The sequence below is a fragment of the Macaca fascicularis genome, chromosome 3 (assembly GCF_037993035.2).
Source record: "Macaca fascicularis isolate 582-1 chromosome 3, T2T-MFA8v1.1".
Lineage (NCBI taxonomy): Eukaryota > Metazoa > Chordata > Mammalia > Primates > Cercopithecidae > Macaca > Macaca fascicularis.
This window is the reverse complement of record NC_088377.1, coordinates 46,708,438-46,724,532: the sequence shown is the minus strand read 5'-3', so window position 1 is coordinate 46,724,532 and position 16,095 is coordinate 46,708,438. Positions and strand designations below refer to the sequence as shown.

The following is a 16,095-nucleotide window of genomic DNA, read 5'->3' as shown; positions in this document are numbered from 1 at the left end:
AGCATCTCCAGATTTTCTTTCAGGCTTTGAGAATTTTTCTCCCATTCCACACTTCTATCTTGATACTGATATCACCGTGGCGCAGAAGGGCTCCGCAGAAGGGCTTCCCAGCTCCTATTTCCTGAATCCTCCTCCTCCTCCCCTCCTCTTTCTGTCTCTCTCTCCCTCAGTCTGCCAGGTGCTGGCGGAGCCGGCCGGGCCTGGCCCGACCTGAAAGAGCGTTTCCTTGTATTTTCAGAGTGACTAGGAAAGAACTCTAAAATGCTATTAGCAAAATTGCCTGAATTTTTTTTTTCAGCTTGTATTACTTAATAGTCTAGTAAGAGTCTAAGTAAATATATAGTGAATTTATAACTTTATAATGAATTTATAATGAATTTATAACTTCAAGCACCCAAAAATAATCCACATTATTAAAAACGTTTATTTGTTCCCTTTTTAAAAGATACGCAAGCGTTGTAGTCAGGCCCTTTCCAAATTACTTTCACGTCTTCCAAACTCTACTTCTCCACAAGGGAGGGAAAGAGCGTATTTCAAGACTTACTTAGAACAATTATATAATTTATTTTAAGAAAAAGTTAATTTTCAAAAACATACAATTTGACAAGCAAAAACTACTTTTTCTAAAGGAACTTCCCATACTGACAACAGATTAAGTTTTCTGGCTTTTGGCTTTAACCCTTAAGAGTCTTTATAATCACCAACTGGTATATGAATAAAAAAGCCATTAAATTAAAATAGAAAAGGAAGCCTAATTTATAGTTTTAAGCTGTAAACTGAAGATTTCAAAGCTGAATTTCCATAGTCCAAAATGTATGTCATTACAGAACGGCAAAAGACCAAAAACTTAAACTATTAAATTCATATTTTCAAAGATTTTAATTTCCAAAGTTCACACATCTGAAATATAGCGATAATGGAGATGATGATGGCAACGGCTAACACTGATATAATTTGGTAACAGCTTGGTACATAACACTGATTCAATAACATAATCATGGCTAATATTCACAAAGTCCTTACTTCACAAGAGGCATTTTACATTTTCTCTAAGTGTTTAATCTTCACAACAAACCTGTGAGATGGGTACTATTATTTTCCTCATTAACAAATAACGGACACTGAAACAGAGAATTGAAGTGACTTCGCCAGGGCCACAAAGCTAGCAAGGTAGTGTTCGGTAATATGTTTGCGCTTTCACCATCAGTAACTCTCAACGATGGTGCAGTGATACTTGCAACTGCCGTTCCAAGCATGCAGCTGGTCCTCAATGTGAATTCCAGTTAGCTGCATCACATCACTTGCCACACTCTTTGTGCTTACAAGTGATTTTCTGCGCTCCATCCAGAAGCCTTCAGGCCTGCTGAAGTGCCTGGGAAAAATCTTGGGACACCTGTGACTCCACTGTTATGAACAACATAGAATCTTTTAATTGTAAGAAGAAAGGTGGTCCCCTTTTCTTGGAATTAAGCAAGGGAAGAAGGCAGGGAGGGAGACAGGGAGGAGGAACATGCCATTTGAGGAGAGAAAAGTGAAAATGCTTTAAGTAAGGCTGCTCTATTCATTGGGCCAACAGCTGCGACTGCAGAGATACAGGTTTTGCCAAAAGAGGCTCCGTCACTAGGCACCACCAACGACCGCCTCTAGGGTCTATAAACAGACCCTGTGAACCTTCCCGACATCTCCCTCCTGAGACCAGAACAAGGAGCTGGATGCCAGCATTCCAACAAGGGCAAGCACATGTCCTGCTAGGCTGGGGGAAGCAGCCTGAGACTAGCTTGGGAGATGTCGAGCTCAGGCACCTCCTGGGCGGCAAGGCGACTGTCCCACTCCCTCCCTCCTCTTCTCTCTCCATACGAACGTTCCACATAGGTCTTTGAATACTTGAGATGTGAAGGCTTGGTAAAAGATGAACAATTACGCCTGTAGAAGGTCCTTGGCTCTCATTATAAAACTCAAAAGCAAGCAACTGGTGTTGCCAGGGGAAAAGGCAATGCTTCTCATGACCTGAAACCCAGAGGTGGTGAAGAAGCAAACAGTGGCAGGACTGGGTCCTGCCCCCGACTCCTCCCCAAGTGCCCAGGCTCCACAGTGCAGTGGGAGGGAGCCCTGGGCAGTCAGGAGGCCAGGAGCTCATCTCAGCTCCACTGCTCCAAGACCATGTGATGCTGGGCTGGTCACGTGCATAGCAGAGGAGCCTCAGTTTCCTCACAAAACAACAGGATGCACTTGAAATGGTTAACTCACAAGGCTGTTGCAAGGGTAAAATTGAATATATGAAATGTTTTGAAAACATAAAAGTGCTATACGGATGCAAAGTAATGATACAATTTGGGTCAAGGTTGGTAAAAATAAATATTATTTGAAGCCCAATAACGTGCAAAGCTAAAGAAAAACATACAGGTGTCATTTCTTAACAACAGAGGGAACTCTTAACGTCAATGGCTGCTTTTGTCAGAAAACGCAAACACACAGCCAGTCTACTCTCCCTTCAAGTTGAAAAACAGGTCCAGGGATGAGGCTGCCAGTGGCACCAGCCCCGCCCGGCTCTCAGAAGGCTCTGGCAGGGTGGCCTGTGCTCCACACCTCTATTATGTGAACTACCTATGCCCTCCCGAGTAACCTGGATTCCTGATAAGAAGAGTTCACAGACAGGAAGCAAAATACCAGCAAGTTACTGAATACTCTTCTAGCAGCTTGGCATACTTTATCTGCATCTTGACAACAGCACTCCAGGGCTTTAAAGACGATCCCCATTTTATAGAAGAGATATAGCTCCAAAGGATGAAATAACCAGGCTTATACTGGTAAAGCTGATGAGAGGTGAATGAAAACTTCAGCTCCAAAGCCTCACTCTGTTCACCAGGCCATTGTGACTCTGGCAGCCACAAAGACTTAAGCTTCCAAAGGGACTCTGCACTTAACACCCTAAGATGGGATGGAGACGTACCAGGAAAGGATTAAACCCAGAGGATTCCGATAAAGCACAAGGAGGCAACTTTATACTAGAGCTTTGACAGTGTTTGCCCTGCTTATTAGGTCAGTCTTTGCTAGCTGGGCAATGGTACATTTACTGAGTGCTTGCTGTGTGTATCTCAGGCACCTGCTAGCATTTGGGTACAAATTCTTCCACAGGGTGTGAAATTCTTATTATACCCTAGGGAAAACAACCTAGCCAGAATGGGGTCCGCCACCGATGGTGCCTATGTACAGTCCCAGCTACCTTGGAGGCTGAGACGAGAGGATTGCTTGAGCCTGGGAAGTCAAGGCCAAGCAAGTGAACCATGATTGCGCAACTGCACTCCAGCCTGGGTGACAGAGCGAGACCCTGTCTCAAAACAACAAATAAGTAGATAAATAAAATAAATAAAACCCTGTTCAGATTCTAATGGGAATCCTTTGAGTGAATCGGCATTTCTGTGTGGCCTCCCACCATAAACCATGGTGCATCTTTCCGTGTGTCCACATGTTCTTTTACATTCTTCAAAAAGATCTCATAGTTTTCTTCATACAGTCCTGTGTCTTTCTCACATAACATATACCCAGATAACTTATAATTTTGGCATTATTGAGAATAAAATGGTTTTTATTCACCTTCACTGCTGGGTACATAATTATACCTGTACAGACAAAAACTATTGACTTATGTATACTGTCTTATAAAAAGCCACAACAAGTTCTTTTGTGAATTCTTATTTTTTAAAAGCATAGCTTCTTGGTTTTCCTAAACATACACCACCATGGCACCAGTGAAGAAGTGTGGTGTAGTTCGGTGGTTAAGAGTATAAATCCGGAGGCAGAGGGTGCAGCTTTGAATCCCAGCTCTGATGGCTTCCCACTGCATGACCCTGAACAAGTCAGTATACCTGTCTGTGCCTGTGTCTCCTGACCTGTAACACAGGAAAACCAGCACTACCGCCTAGGAGTTGGTGTAAAGTAGCTGGCATGTGGGAAGCATTTGGTAAATCTTAACTATTATTACTGAGACGGAAACTATTATTATCCTTATCATCATCATTGAGACGGAGTCTCACTATTATTATTATTGAGACGGAGTCTAGTATTATTATTATTATTGAGACGGAGTCTCACTCTGTCACCCAGGCTGCAGTGCAGTGGCGCGATCTCAGCTCGCTGCAACCTCTGTCTCCTGGGTTCAAGCAATTCTCCTGCCTCATCCTCCTGACTAGCTGGGATTACAGGCGTGCGCCACCAAGCCTGGCTAATTTTTTTGCATTTTTAGTAGAGATGGGGTTTCACCCTGTTGGCCAGGCTGGTCTCGAACTCCTGACCTCAAGCAATCCACCCACCTCGGCCTCCCAAAGTGCTGAGATTACAGGTGTAAGCCACTGTGCCCGGCCTATTATTTTTTTTTTCCCCCTTATTTCTTGGGCCTATTATTTTTAAACTGATAATTTTTTTTTTTTTTTTTGAGACGGAGTCTTGCTCTGCCGCCCAGGCTGGAGTGCAGTGGCCGGATCTCAGCTCACTGCAAGCTCCGCCTCCCGGGTTCCCGCCATTCTCCTGCCTCAGCCTCCCGAGTAGCTGGGACTACAGGCGCCGCCACCACGCCCGGCTAGTTTTTTGTATTTTTTAGTAGAGACGGGGTTTCACCGTGTTAGCCAGGATGGTCTCGATCTCCTGACCTCGTGATCCGCCCGTCTCGGCCTCCCAAAGTGCTGGGATTACAGGCTTGAGCCACCGCGCCCGGCCTAAACTGATAATTTTATAGTTTGTGTTTGTATTTGCTAGTACCTCCAACGAAATGTTGGAAAGTAAAATAAACAGCGGGCATCTCTGCCTCGTTTGAAATTGAAAGGGCTTTATTATTTTGCCATTTAGCAATAGCATGATATTGCTATTGAGTTTTGGTCAAGTTTTGAGTCTTAGTCCATATGATATTTAAGTTGTACCTTTCCTTTCCTATCGGAAGAAAGGTTTCCCATCAGAGGAGAATATGTTTACATAGTCTATGTAAACACAGAATAGCTGCTGAATTATACTAAATGATGTTTCTACAATCTATTGCTATAATGTATTTCTCCTCTTTTATTCTGTCAATGGAATGAATTATGTAGACATATTTTTATAATATACATCTACCCTTAGAGTCCTAGAATCAGTCTTAATTGTTTTGTTCACACACTGCTGGATGCAGTTTGCTAGTATTTGTGTCTATGTTCATTCATGAGAATCATCAAAAATTTCTTTTTTTTTTTTTTTTTTTTGAGACAGAGTCTCGCTCTGCCGCCCAGGCTGGAGTACAGTGGCCGGATCTCAGCTCACTGCAAGCTCCGCCTCCCGGGTTCATGCCATTCTCCTGCCTCAGCCTCCCGAGTAGCTGGGACTACAGGTGCCCGCCATCTCGCCCGGCTAGTTTTTTTGTATTTTTTAGTAGAGACGGGTTTCACCGTGTTAGCCAGGATGGTCTCAATCTCCTGATCTCATGATCCGCCCGTCTCGGCCTCCCAAAGTGCTGGGATTACAGGCTTGAGCCACCGCGCCCGGCCCAAAAATTTCTTTACGCCATCTTTTGCTACATTAAAGTTGTGTTGGATTCATGATATGAATTACAGAAATTTCCGTCTTCTTTGTGGTCTGGAATAGTTTAAATACACTGGAGCCACCTGTTCACTAAAGGTCAGACAGAGGACACCCATGAAGCCCTCTGGACCTAGAGCCTTTTTAAATGAAAGCTCTTTAACCACTCTCCCAGTGTAGCTACTCAGCTGATTACAGTCTTTCCATCTCTGCTTGGGTTGCAGCTGCAGTCAAACTGGTTCCTTTCCCTTGAAGCCTTTCCTCATTTCTATGTGACATACATCATGGGAGATATAAAGGTCAGGAAGATCCAATACCTGCCTTCAGCAAGTCTTCCATGTAGAAAAGGAAATAAGGAACCTTCATGGAAATGCATCACATATGAATTCCTGTCCAGGTCTCTTTTCGGTAGTGTCTTCTCTTTCTAAACCAGCCTAAGCTGTAGTGCAATAGTGATTAAACATGCATGCACGTGCACACACAAAGTTGTGGGCATGCCATCCTACTGCCTACAGAACACAGCCTGAAGGCCTTATTCTGGCACTCAGGCCCTCTGTAATGTGGTTTCAAGCTGCGTCTCTATTCTTATCTCCCACTATCTTCTCTCCTGCGTCTTCTGTTCTAGTTACACTGGACTATCTGACATTTCCCTAAACTCCCTTTCCTTCTCTTCCTCCTACCACATACATCATCTTGCTACTCCCTTCTCCAGCAATTCTGAACATTCTCCAGCCTCCAACTGATGCCCATTCTTCAAGGATCACTAAAACGCCACTTCCTTCCAAAAACTGACCTGGACTCTTCCCAGACAAAAGTAACTCTTCCTCCTCCTGCAGAAATGACCACACACGGTGTGTGCGCCTGGGTACAAACTGCTCATCAAATGATCAAATGAGTGGCTGAGACAGACCAACCGCTCAGCACCCCGAGCCTCGGTATTCTCCTCTGTGAGTGGCATTAATAATGGCACCTGCCTCGTGCTGCTTGGGGTGGCCCTGACGATCAAATCACTCCTCACGGAATGTTCTGCAAATGCATGGAACACGGCAAACACCATGCCAAACGAGAACGCACATTTCCACTCTCCTGCTGGGGCGGTAGTGAGCAACAGGTGTGCATTTTGCTTTGATTTTAAATGTATTTCTCTGTCTCTTACCTTGTCACTGGATTTTAAATGTATTTCTCTGCCTCTCACCTTGTCACTGGATTTTAAATGTATTTCTCTGCCTCTTACCTTGTCATTGAACTCTGCAGGCAGGGGAAGTTCACTGCACGCTAACCCCAGTGTTGCTCAGCAGAAAGTAACTGTAATGCTACAACCGGGCAAATCCTACAGAGGCTCTTTTGTACACAATGGTCACCCAGGTACTCCGTGAGGCTACCCACTCCAGGTCTCCAGCTCCATGAGCTGCTGCGAGGAGACAGGCCGCCTGTGGGAACCCCCTGGCTCAGCTCATCACAGTGACCTGGTGGCATCTCACGGACAGGCTGCTCAGGAGACTGGCAGGCAGGGGACAGCAAGTCCTGGGCTCCAGGCCAGCAAGGCGAGTGGAATGGCACAGCAGCAAGCTGGCAGCGCCTGCTGTTTACATGGCCTTCCAAAAGTCACATGCACGACTTCAGAGACGCAGGCTCCTGAGACTCCGGGTTAAGGCTCTTCTTAAAGAATAGGTAGAAATACAACTTCACCACGAGTGCCTTACTAGATTAGTTTCCAAACGGAGTTAAGAACTTTACTTGGACGTGTAGGTTGTTCTGTCTTCAACCAACAGAGGAAGTCCTAATTTAAGTCAACCAATAAATATTCTAAATTCCAACTTAAAAATATACTATATGATATGCTGACAAAAAAGATCTTAAAACACAAAACTTTGCCCCAAACGGAAATTTAATATAGATATGATTGCTTTTTTTTTTTTTTTTTTTTTGAGACGGAGTCTTGCTCTGTCACCCAGGCTGGAGTGCAGTGGCCGGATCTCAGCTCACTGCAAGCTCCACCTCCCGGGTTCACGCCATTCTCCTGCCTCAGCCTCCCAAGTAGCTGGGACTACAGACGCCCGCCACCTCGCCCGGCTAGTTTTTTTTTGTATTTTTAGTAGAGACGGGGTTTCACCGTGTTAGCCAGGATGGTCTCGATCTCCTGACCTCGTGATCCGCCCGTCTCGGCCTCCCAAAGTGCTGGGATTACAGGCTTGAGCCACCGCGCCCGGCCTTTTTTTTTTTTTTTTTTAACAACAAAATGAAACAGCTGTCAATGGCTTCAAGGATTTTCTTTTCTTTTTTTTTTGAGACGGAGTCTCGCTCTGTCACCCAGGCTGGAGTGCAGTGGCACGATCTCGGCTCACTGCAAGCTCTGCCTCCCGGGTTCATGCCATTCTCCTGCCTCAGCCTCCTGAGTAGCTAGGACTACAGGCGCCCGCCACCACGCCCGCCTAATTTTTTGTAGTTTTAGTAGAGATGGGGTTTCACTGTGTTAGCCAGGATGGTCTCGATCTCCTGACCTGGTGATCCGCCCACCTCAGCCTCCCAAAGTGCTGGGATTACAGGAGTGAGCCACCGCACCCGGCCTCAAGGATTTTCTTTAACCTGAGTTTTAGAACTTGAATAAAACCCAAACTATGTGATTTACTCATCATCTTTACTTGTTCTCAAGTCCACAAGATTTGAAATTAAGTAAAACTTTAACTTGAAACTCATAGGAAAATACTATTTACTCTGACATCTTTGCCAATTTAAAAAACACACAGATTCTAGCTGTCTTTGATAATTTTACATTGCTGATTCCAATATGATGCTCTTTTAAAATTAAACCCCCTTCTCTAAAATTTAAGAATTCCTAAGCCAGTATCAGTAATTATCTGCATTTTGTAAGATATTAACAATATAAACTATGCTAGACAATAAACTGTTATAAAATACATCAAAAACTAAATACAGGCTTTCTCCATTATGAAATCTTTATAAAGTTTCATGTAAGGGATTCTGCTTTGGGTCTTAAGAAACTGGTAACTTTTTGAGTCTTTAAAAAAAAAAAAAAAAAAAAAAAAAAACTTTACCAGAATGATTTGTGTACTATTGTAAACCAAACAAGATATAAATGTGTAAGAAGAAGGTTAATAATTTTCCTCCTTGCCCCCTTGAAGTAATGTTGAGAGTCTGATAGGCACAGTACTTTTCCATGCCTGTTTATACACACACCCCTCTAGAAATACAACCAGGTGTTTTCATACTTAAAAAAAAAAAAAATGGAATCACACTACAAATATATTACTGTGAAATCTGCTTTTTACAAAATAGAATACTTCAAGCCAGGCACGGTGGCTCACACCTGTAATCCCAGCACTTTGGGGGGCCGAGGTGGGCAGATCATCAGAGGTCAGCAGTTTGAGACCAGCCTGGCCAACATGGTGAAACCCCATCTCTACTGAAAATACAAAAATCAGCCAGGTCTGGTGGCATGTGCCTACAGTTTCAGCTACTCAGGAGGCTGAGGCAGGAGAATCACTTGAACCCCAGGGGTGGAGGTTATAGTGAGCTGAGATCACACCACTGCACTCCAGCCTGGGTGATAGAGAGAGACTCTGTCTCGGCTGGGTGTGGTGGCTCACGCCTGTAATCCCAGCACTTTGGGAGGCCGAGGCGGGTGGATCACGAGGTCAAGAGTTCGAGACCATCCTCACTAACATAGCGAAACCCTGTCTCTACTAAAAATACAAAAAATTAGCCAGGTGTGGTGGTGGGTGCCTATAGTCCCAGCTACTCGGGAAGCTGAGGCAGGAGAATGGCGTGAACCCGGGAGGTGGAGCTTTCAGTGAGCCAAGATCATGCCACTGCGCTCCAGCCTGGGTGACAGAGCAAGACTCTGTCTCAAAAAAAAAAAAAAAAAAAAAGAGAGAGAGACTCCGTCTCAAAAACATAATACATAAATTTAAAAAAAATAGAATACTTCATACACTCCCTTCAAGTCAAGACACACAGGTGTTCCTTTTTAGGCCAATGGATTACTAAGAGTTAAATGATTTACTTAAAGTCAATTAAAGAAATACTGCCTGGTTTTCCTGGAGACCTAAGAAATAATTTTAAATGTATTGTGTTGTTTTTAAACATAAAGCACAGCTGAAAAGCCTAGAGAAGAGTAAGCAGAAATCTCCTTTTGGGTTCACAGAACAGACTCATCATTTGAGATAGGACTCCAAGTCCTTTGGTATTTTAATTACGAAAATCACCATCGATGATATGAACAAAATACAACGTGCTCCAAAGAACTACGGTCATTCAAGTGGGGCCTGGAAGGTTGCCACAGAAATGTGCTACACAGATCGCTGTGCTGCCCACAAGCAGCCCGACCCCCCACCCAGGGGGGCCTCTTCAGATCGGACCCCGTGACACTTCTGCTTCCGAATGGGCACCTACAGCCCACCCTTCAGTGCTATGACCTTGTGCACACAGAGGCTGCTGGCCCAGAGATTCTCTCTTCCTCTCTCAGGAATGTGAACTGGGACGCACTGAGAAACTGGGCGGGTAGCACCAGAAGCCTAAAGCTGGTGTGGCAAGGATGAAACACGCCAGGTGTCACGTGGTGGATCGGGACTGTTTACTCCCAACTCTGAGGCAGGTACAACCGTTCACATTCTTTGAAATTCTGGAAATAATAAATGTATTAAGACATCTTATTCCCTGGTACTGGTTTCAATGAAGCCCAACTCAACCCTCATCCAGACATGGGCAAGAACGAGATCGCTTCTACCTGCATGAGCTGGGTTCATCCTGCCATCTGTCCTCCTTAAGTTTCACAAACCCGGCAGCCTCTCTGGACTGTCCCGCCGGCGCTGTGCGGGGCGTGCACCTCTGGCGTAGGGACCCACCTGTGCAGGAAGTGCAGCTTGTGCATGGCGGCCAGCCCCGCAGCAATCTCACACGCCATCCTCTGCAGCAGCATGGTCTGTGAGTCCCCCCGCATGTGCTCCTGCTCGGTGCGCAGATACGCCTTCAGGTCGCCCTGCAAAAGTCAGCCCGCTTGAGTTTCAAAACGAACCACAGGAACAAAGTGAGCACTTAAATACGTGCCTCAGTGAATACTAACTGTTAAGATTATTAGAAACTTGTTTTGTTCGTATTTAAAGAAGTTCCAACCCAACACTGCAAAAGTATGGACCACTATTATGCTTTTAGGAACATTCTAACTGGTTAACATTTTTGTCATATAAACACATGGAAAACAAAACAGTTTTTAAAAAGATAGTTGTGCAATGATGCACATTTAAACGAAATGCTGTGCAGAAGTAGAGAAATTCCCAAGTTACCTAAGAGATGACACAGAGAATGTTAAGAAATGGTGCCACTCACACTGCTTGTTCTATGGATTCCAGGCAGCCCCTGGGCAGTGAGTGCTTCATCAAGAAGGCGCTGTGGCTACTGCCAAAGCTTGGAGGAGCAATGGAGTGGGAGAGAAGGAAAGAAAAATGGGCGGGAAAGGAGACGTCCAGGTAGTACAGCAACAATTGCTTCAGGTCTCCCCCACCTTTCCCAGGACCCTGTGCTGTCCTGAGACGGTGAAGAGAAAGAACATTCTAGCCACTCCAGGAAAAACTCACCACGTTAACAAGCCTGCTCTTCAAAGGGGAGCAACCTGAGCAGGAAAATAAACAAACTTACAGTCAGACACCCAGCACACGGCCATGACACTGCGGGGCTCCCCAGGCCTCCTCCAAGACTTCCCTCTGTTATGCTGTGTTTATTTCATGATTTTCTTTTTTTTTTTTTTTTTTGGAGACGGAGTCTCGCTCTGTCGCCCAGGCTGGAGTGCAGTGGCCAGATCTCAGCTCACTGCAAGCTCCGCCTCCCAGGTTCACACCATTCTCCTGCCTCAGCCTCCCGAGTAGCTGGGACTACAGGCGCCCGCCACTTCGCGCGGCTAGTTTTTTGTATTTTTTAGTAGAGACGGGGTTTCACTGTGTTAGCCAGGATGGTCTCGATCTCCTGACCTCGTGATCCACCCATCTCAGCCTCCCAAAGTGCTGGGATTACAGGCTTGAGCCACTGCGCCCGGCCTTTATTTCATGATTTTCATTTAGGACATTATGTTTTGGGGAGTTTACAGTATAGCTGTTATGGGGAATACCCTTTTGAGGGAATAAAATCTTCCATATTCTCCTTACCACGTGATTAAATATTTATTGATACAATTTCATTCCAAATTAAAGCTTCCTCGAGTCAGTTAATAAAATTTAGAAAGCAAGCCAATGGCTTTCAGTGTTCTTTAAATCTGAGTCAAGAAAAGACTCCTGGAGGCAGAGAGCAGGAAAAAAAAAAGAAAAAAGAAAAGACTCCTGAGGAAGGACATTTTCCTTGACCAACTAAAGAGTACATGTCTTGTAACTGTTACTGAAGATAGTCGATTTATCAAATACCTCCCAGAATAAAACCTTAAAACACAGTATTCCTTTACAAACATTTGCCCGTATTTAATACTGAGTACATTCTGAGGTAACTTCTAGGTCCACTCCAAGAATCTAAATTTGTTTCCATTCCCAGTTTCCAAGATCTTTACACGAGTGATAATGTTGATATTAATAGTCGCCACCATTTGTGCTTTGAGCCCTGAGCCAAGCGTTGTGTTAGGAGTTTTTGCACTTGTTACTGCAAATACAATTTGAGATGTTTACCAGATATGGAACTCAGGCTTAGGGAGGGTAAGAAATTTGCCCAAGGCCACAGAGCTAATAAATGGTAGGGCTGTGCTAATTCTACTTTTCAGTTTACCAGCTAGTCAAGAAAGTTCTATTTAGCAAGTGAATTAAATCAGTATGCAGACAACATCAATGTATTTTGTAAGAATGAATATAAAACAACTGAAGGTCAATCCCATCAATCTGCAGGGGTCTCCCAAGCGTCACGTGACTGCTCTGCTAGGGGAGCAGTGGCCTTCCCTCGGTGCCGTGCACCTGGTATCACTGTCCTTCACACATTCCTTCCAAACGTGGTGCCCTCTCCTTTGTTTCCAACGAAATCAGAAGCCACTCCAGAGGAGAAACAGACATTTTTTTTTTTTCCTTGTAAAAACATATGAATATGACCCTCCATCCCGGTTAGGCTCTGTGGAGCTTGGGAGTTGGAAGGATAACAAATGATTCAGAAGACAATTAAATTCACCCAGAAAAATTCCAGCAGAAAACTCCAGGACTACAGGCGGATGGGAGTTTCATAAGGTACCCCGTACAGAAAGTAAACATGAACAAAGCCCAAGTCTACCTACATTACCAATGAAATGGCAATGAAATAATTCTGCCTAACCCCTCCGCCACCAACACCCATCTAAGGAAAAAATTGCTCTCACACGAAAACATGGTTATGCTGGGCCGAATCTGGCCAGCCTTCAAAACCAACAGCAGCTGCTGGCAGGCAGTGAACTGCGGCTCCGGCCATGAAGGCAGAGGAAGCACAGACTGGGCGTGGCTGCTTCTCAAGGATACCTAAGGTATATTCACCACCACTTGCTGTTCTTAAAATGTCTTCTCTCCATAATAGTTCACTTCCCAAATTTCACTCAAGGACAGAATATAATCAACAGAAGAGGGTTTTCCTTAAGAATAGATAAAATCAGTACCTTCCAGGCAAAAATATCTTTAACCCAGGAATAGGGAATAACATCAAAGATTACTGGAGGCCCCTGGTCATAGTTCTCACGGATGAGACTTGTGATGGATTTTGTAAGATCCAGGGTCAGTTCTATGTTCCAGAAAGGTCAGTAGAGCTCCCCTGGTACCGCAGTTTAAAAGGAAAAATCAACATAAAATCTTAAATTAGAGTCAAGATGTTTATGTTAAGCAAGTACTAAAATTTGATTCATTCTATCCAAAACGGACAAACCTATATTTAGACATCTGATTCATTTGTATTTTAATGGTGCTTAGTGATATAATGATGATAATAATGGTGATTATTATGGTCCATTGTTTAAAGAAAAAAAGCTCACCAAGAACAGCAAAGTATTCTGAATTAAAATAAACATTCCTTTATCCATGTTTCATAAATTTCTCAGCTTCCCAAAACCCCCCAAAAAACTCCCGAAAGAAAACTTATGACACTAGATGGCAGCAGAGCGCTACACCAAGCACTCCAGCAACAGAGCAAGTGACCTGCAATGCCTTCGGGGAATGAGTCATTCAAACACCTGTAAATGGGTTCCTTGCAAGTCCCCTCCTCAATGCTGACATGAATGGCCAGGGCGGGCTTTATATAGCTTTTCTGCAGGACACTGGGAGCAATGAATTAATTTCAAAACAGTGCAAAAAGTTAACAAGTAAATAGCTTTAGAACTGAAAAATTAAAATCATTTGTATGTTTAACAGGACGATTCTGGGGAAAAAACATAATTTTCAATAATTTTATTGAAAGGATGAAAGAATGATACAGACAGCGCAACACCCCCGCTTCTGCTAATGAAACAGAAGACCTGCATACTGGGGCAGCTGACGCCACCACGCCTCCGCGCAGCCCGGGGCCTCTCTTCCCTCCCAGCAGCTCTCTTGCCTGCGTCTATTTTTTCTCAGCCCCACTGGTCCCCCCCACCCACTGGCATCCATAACCTTATACATCATCTCCTCTCTGGTTGCCATGGATTCTTCGTCCTTGTGCCTTTCTAAGCTCAATCTTCTCGAGAGTCCATCTCTTCTCTCTGCTCTGGCGCCCAAACACCTCCCAGGTAAACCCAGCCCTCCCCTCCCCAGCCCTCCAGTTCTCTCTCCTCTCTGTGGTTAAACTCCTCAGAAGCCTGGTCGGTCCTGGCTCCTTGCTGAGGAACCCCTCGCCCCCATCAGAAGCACTTTCATCCACCATTCAGTGGCAGCTGCTCTGGCCAGGCCTATCAAGGGGTGACCTGCCCACTTCTCCCCAAGCAGAGCTGGCTGGGTCTCATCTCACCAGCGTTAATGGAGACGGGTCCATTTGCTTAAACACGTCCTTCGTCACCAGCCTTCGGGCACCGCAACCTCCTGCGTTTCTTCCTTTCCCACTGGCCGCTCCTTCTTAGGCCTCCCGACTGGCTCTCCCTCCTCTCGCTGATCCGTAAGGACCCCAGAGCTCCGTCCTGGTCCTCAGCCCTGGGGACGCTCCCTGCCCAGGGGTTTCAGCCACCCCATGGCTTGAAAGTCCATGCCTCCCGTACACCTCTCCGGCCCAGCCCCTCATCTCCTGACTCGACTTCCCTCACTGCTGTCTAAGAGTCCTCCGGCACAAACCTCCGCCAATCTCAGTAAGCGGCATCGCCGTTTTCCCAGTGGGTCAGACAAAAAGTGAAGATGTCATTGGTGAGTTCTGCCTCTAGGGGGCCACATCCAACCCGTCACCAAGTTCTGGGTCTGTTTTCAAACTACCTCTCATGCCTCCGCTTCTGTGGTGCTGGTCCCTGCACGCCCCCACCTTGAGGACATGCCTGCGCCAGTCCCACTGCGGCCTCCCTGCACCCATTCGCCTGAGCAGCCAAAGCCAGTCCCTGAAAACATAAATCCAACCGTGATAGCCTGGGTTCCTCCCTGCTGTTTTCTTTGTCTGTCTCTACCACTAGAAAGCAAGCTAGACATGGCTAGGACTCCATCTATTCCCTATTGTGTCTCTAGAACCTAGAACAGTGTTGGGCACACAGCATGTGTTTAATATTTGCTTAATGAATGGGAGAAAAAAGAAAAAACACTTGTGCAGACATTCTAAATGATGCCCTACAGGTCAAAGTCGGGACAACTGTTTTCCCAAGGCAGCCCCATCCTATCATTTCCATGTAATAATCTAAGAAGAATGAATTTAGGAGTAAATCTGAAATTTCACATTTTTACTGGGCTTTTAAATTTATTACTTCATTACTCTGTACATTAAAGCTAGCCAAAGACACTTAATTTGGGAAAATAATATTCTTTTTTTTTTTTTCCCCCGAGACGGAGTCTCGCTCTGTCTCCCAGGCTGGAGTGCAGTGGCGCGATCTCAGCTCACTGCAAGCTCCGCCTCCCGGGTTCACACCATTCTCCTGCCTCAGCCTCCCGAGTAGCTGGGACTACAGGCGCCCACCACCACGCCTGGCTAATTTTTTGTGTTTTCGGTAGAGACAGGGTTTCACCATGTTAGCCAGGATGGTCTCGATCTCCTGATCTCGTGATCCGCCCACCTCGGCCTCCCAAAGTGCTGGGATTACAGGCGTGAGCCACCACGCCCGGCCAAAAATAATATTCTTTAAGCAAGTAAAATCTGATTCTCTTTGAAAGTTTATCTTTGTATAGTAAATGTTACTTTGAGAACAGAGAGTCTAGATTATTCTAAAACTCAGTTAAAATACAGTCATGTATCACTTAACACTGGGGATGCCTTCTGAGAAATGTGTTGTTAGGCAATTTCACCATCGTGCAAACGTCACAGAGCGCAAACGTCACACGAACCTAGATGGTCAGCCTACTGTACCCCAAGGCTACATAGGGTGGTTTCTTGCTACAGCCTAGGCTTCTAACCTATAGAGCATGTTACTGCACCAAATAGTGTAAGCCACTGTAACATGATGGCAAGTATTTC

General features: G+C 45.1%; 1 protein-coding gene across 3 annotated transcripts in view; it reads right to left on the bottom strand.

The window, feature by feature from the left end:
• The window catches only part of LMTK2 (lemur tyrosine kinase 2), a 111,206-nt gene that overhangs the window by 30,497 nt on the left and 64,614 nt on the right, over positions 1-16,095 (bottom strand). For 2 of the 3 annotated variants that reach the window (XM_045389466.2, XM_045389467.3), the window contains exon 7: positions 10,407-10,540. In XM_045389466.2, coding sequence (XP_045245401.2) covers positions 10,407-10,540 — 134 coding nt within the window. Of the gene's footprint in view, positions 1-10,406; positions 10,541-14,463; positions 14,830-16,095 lie in introns of those variants that run through there. The other variant, XM_065541679.2, reaches the window with a different exon arrangement.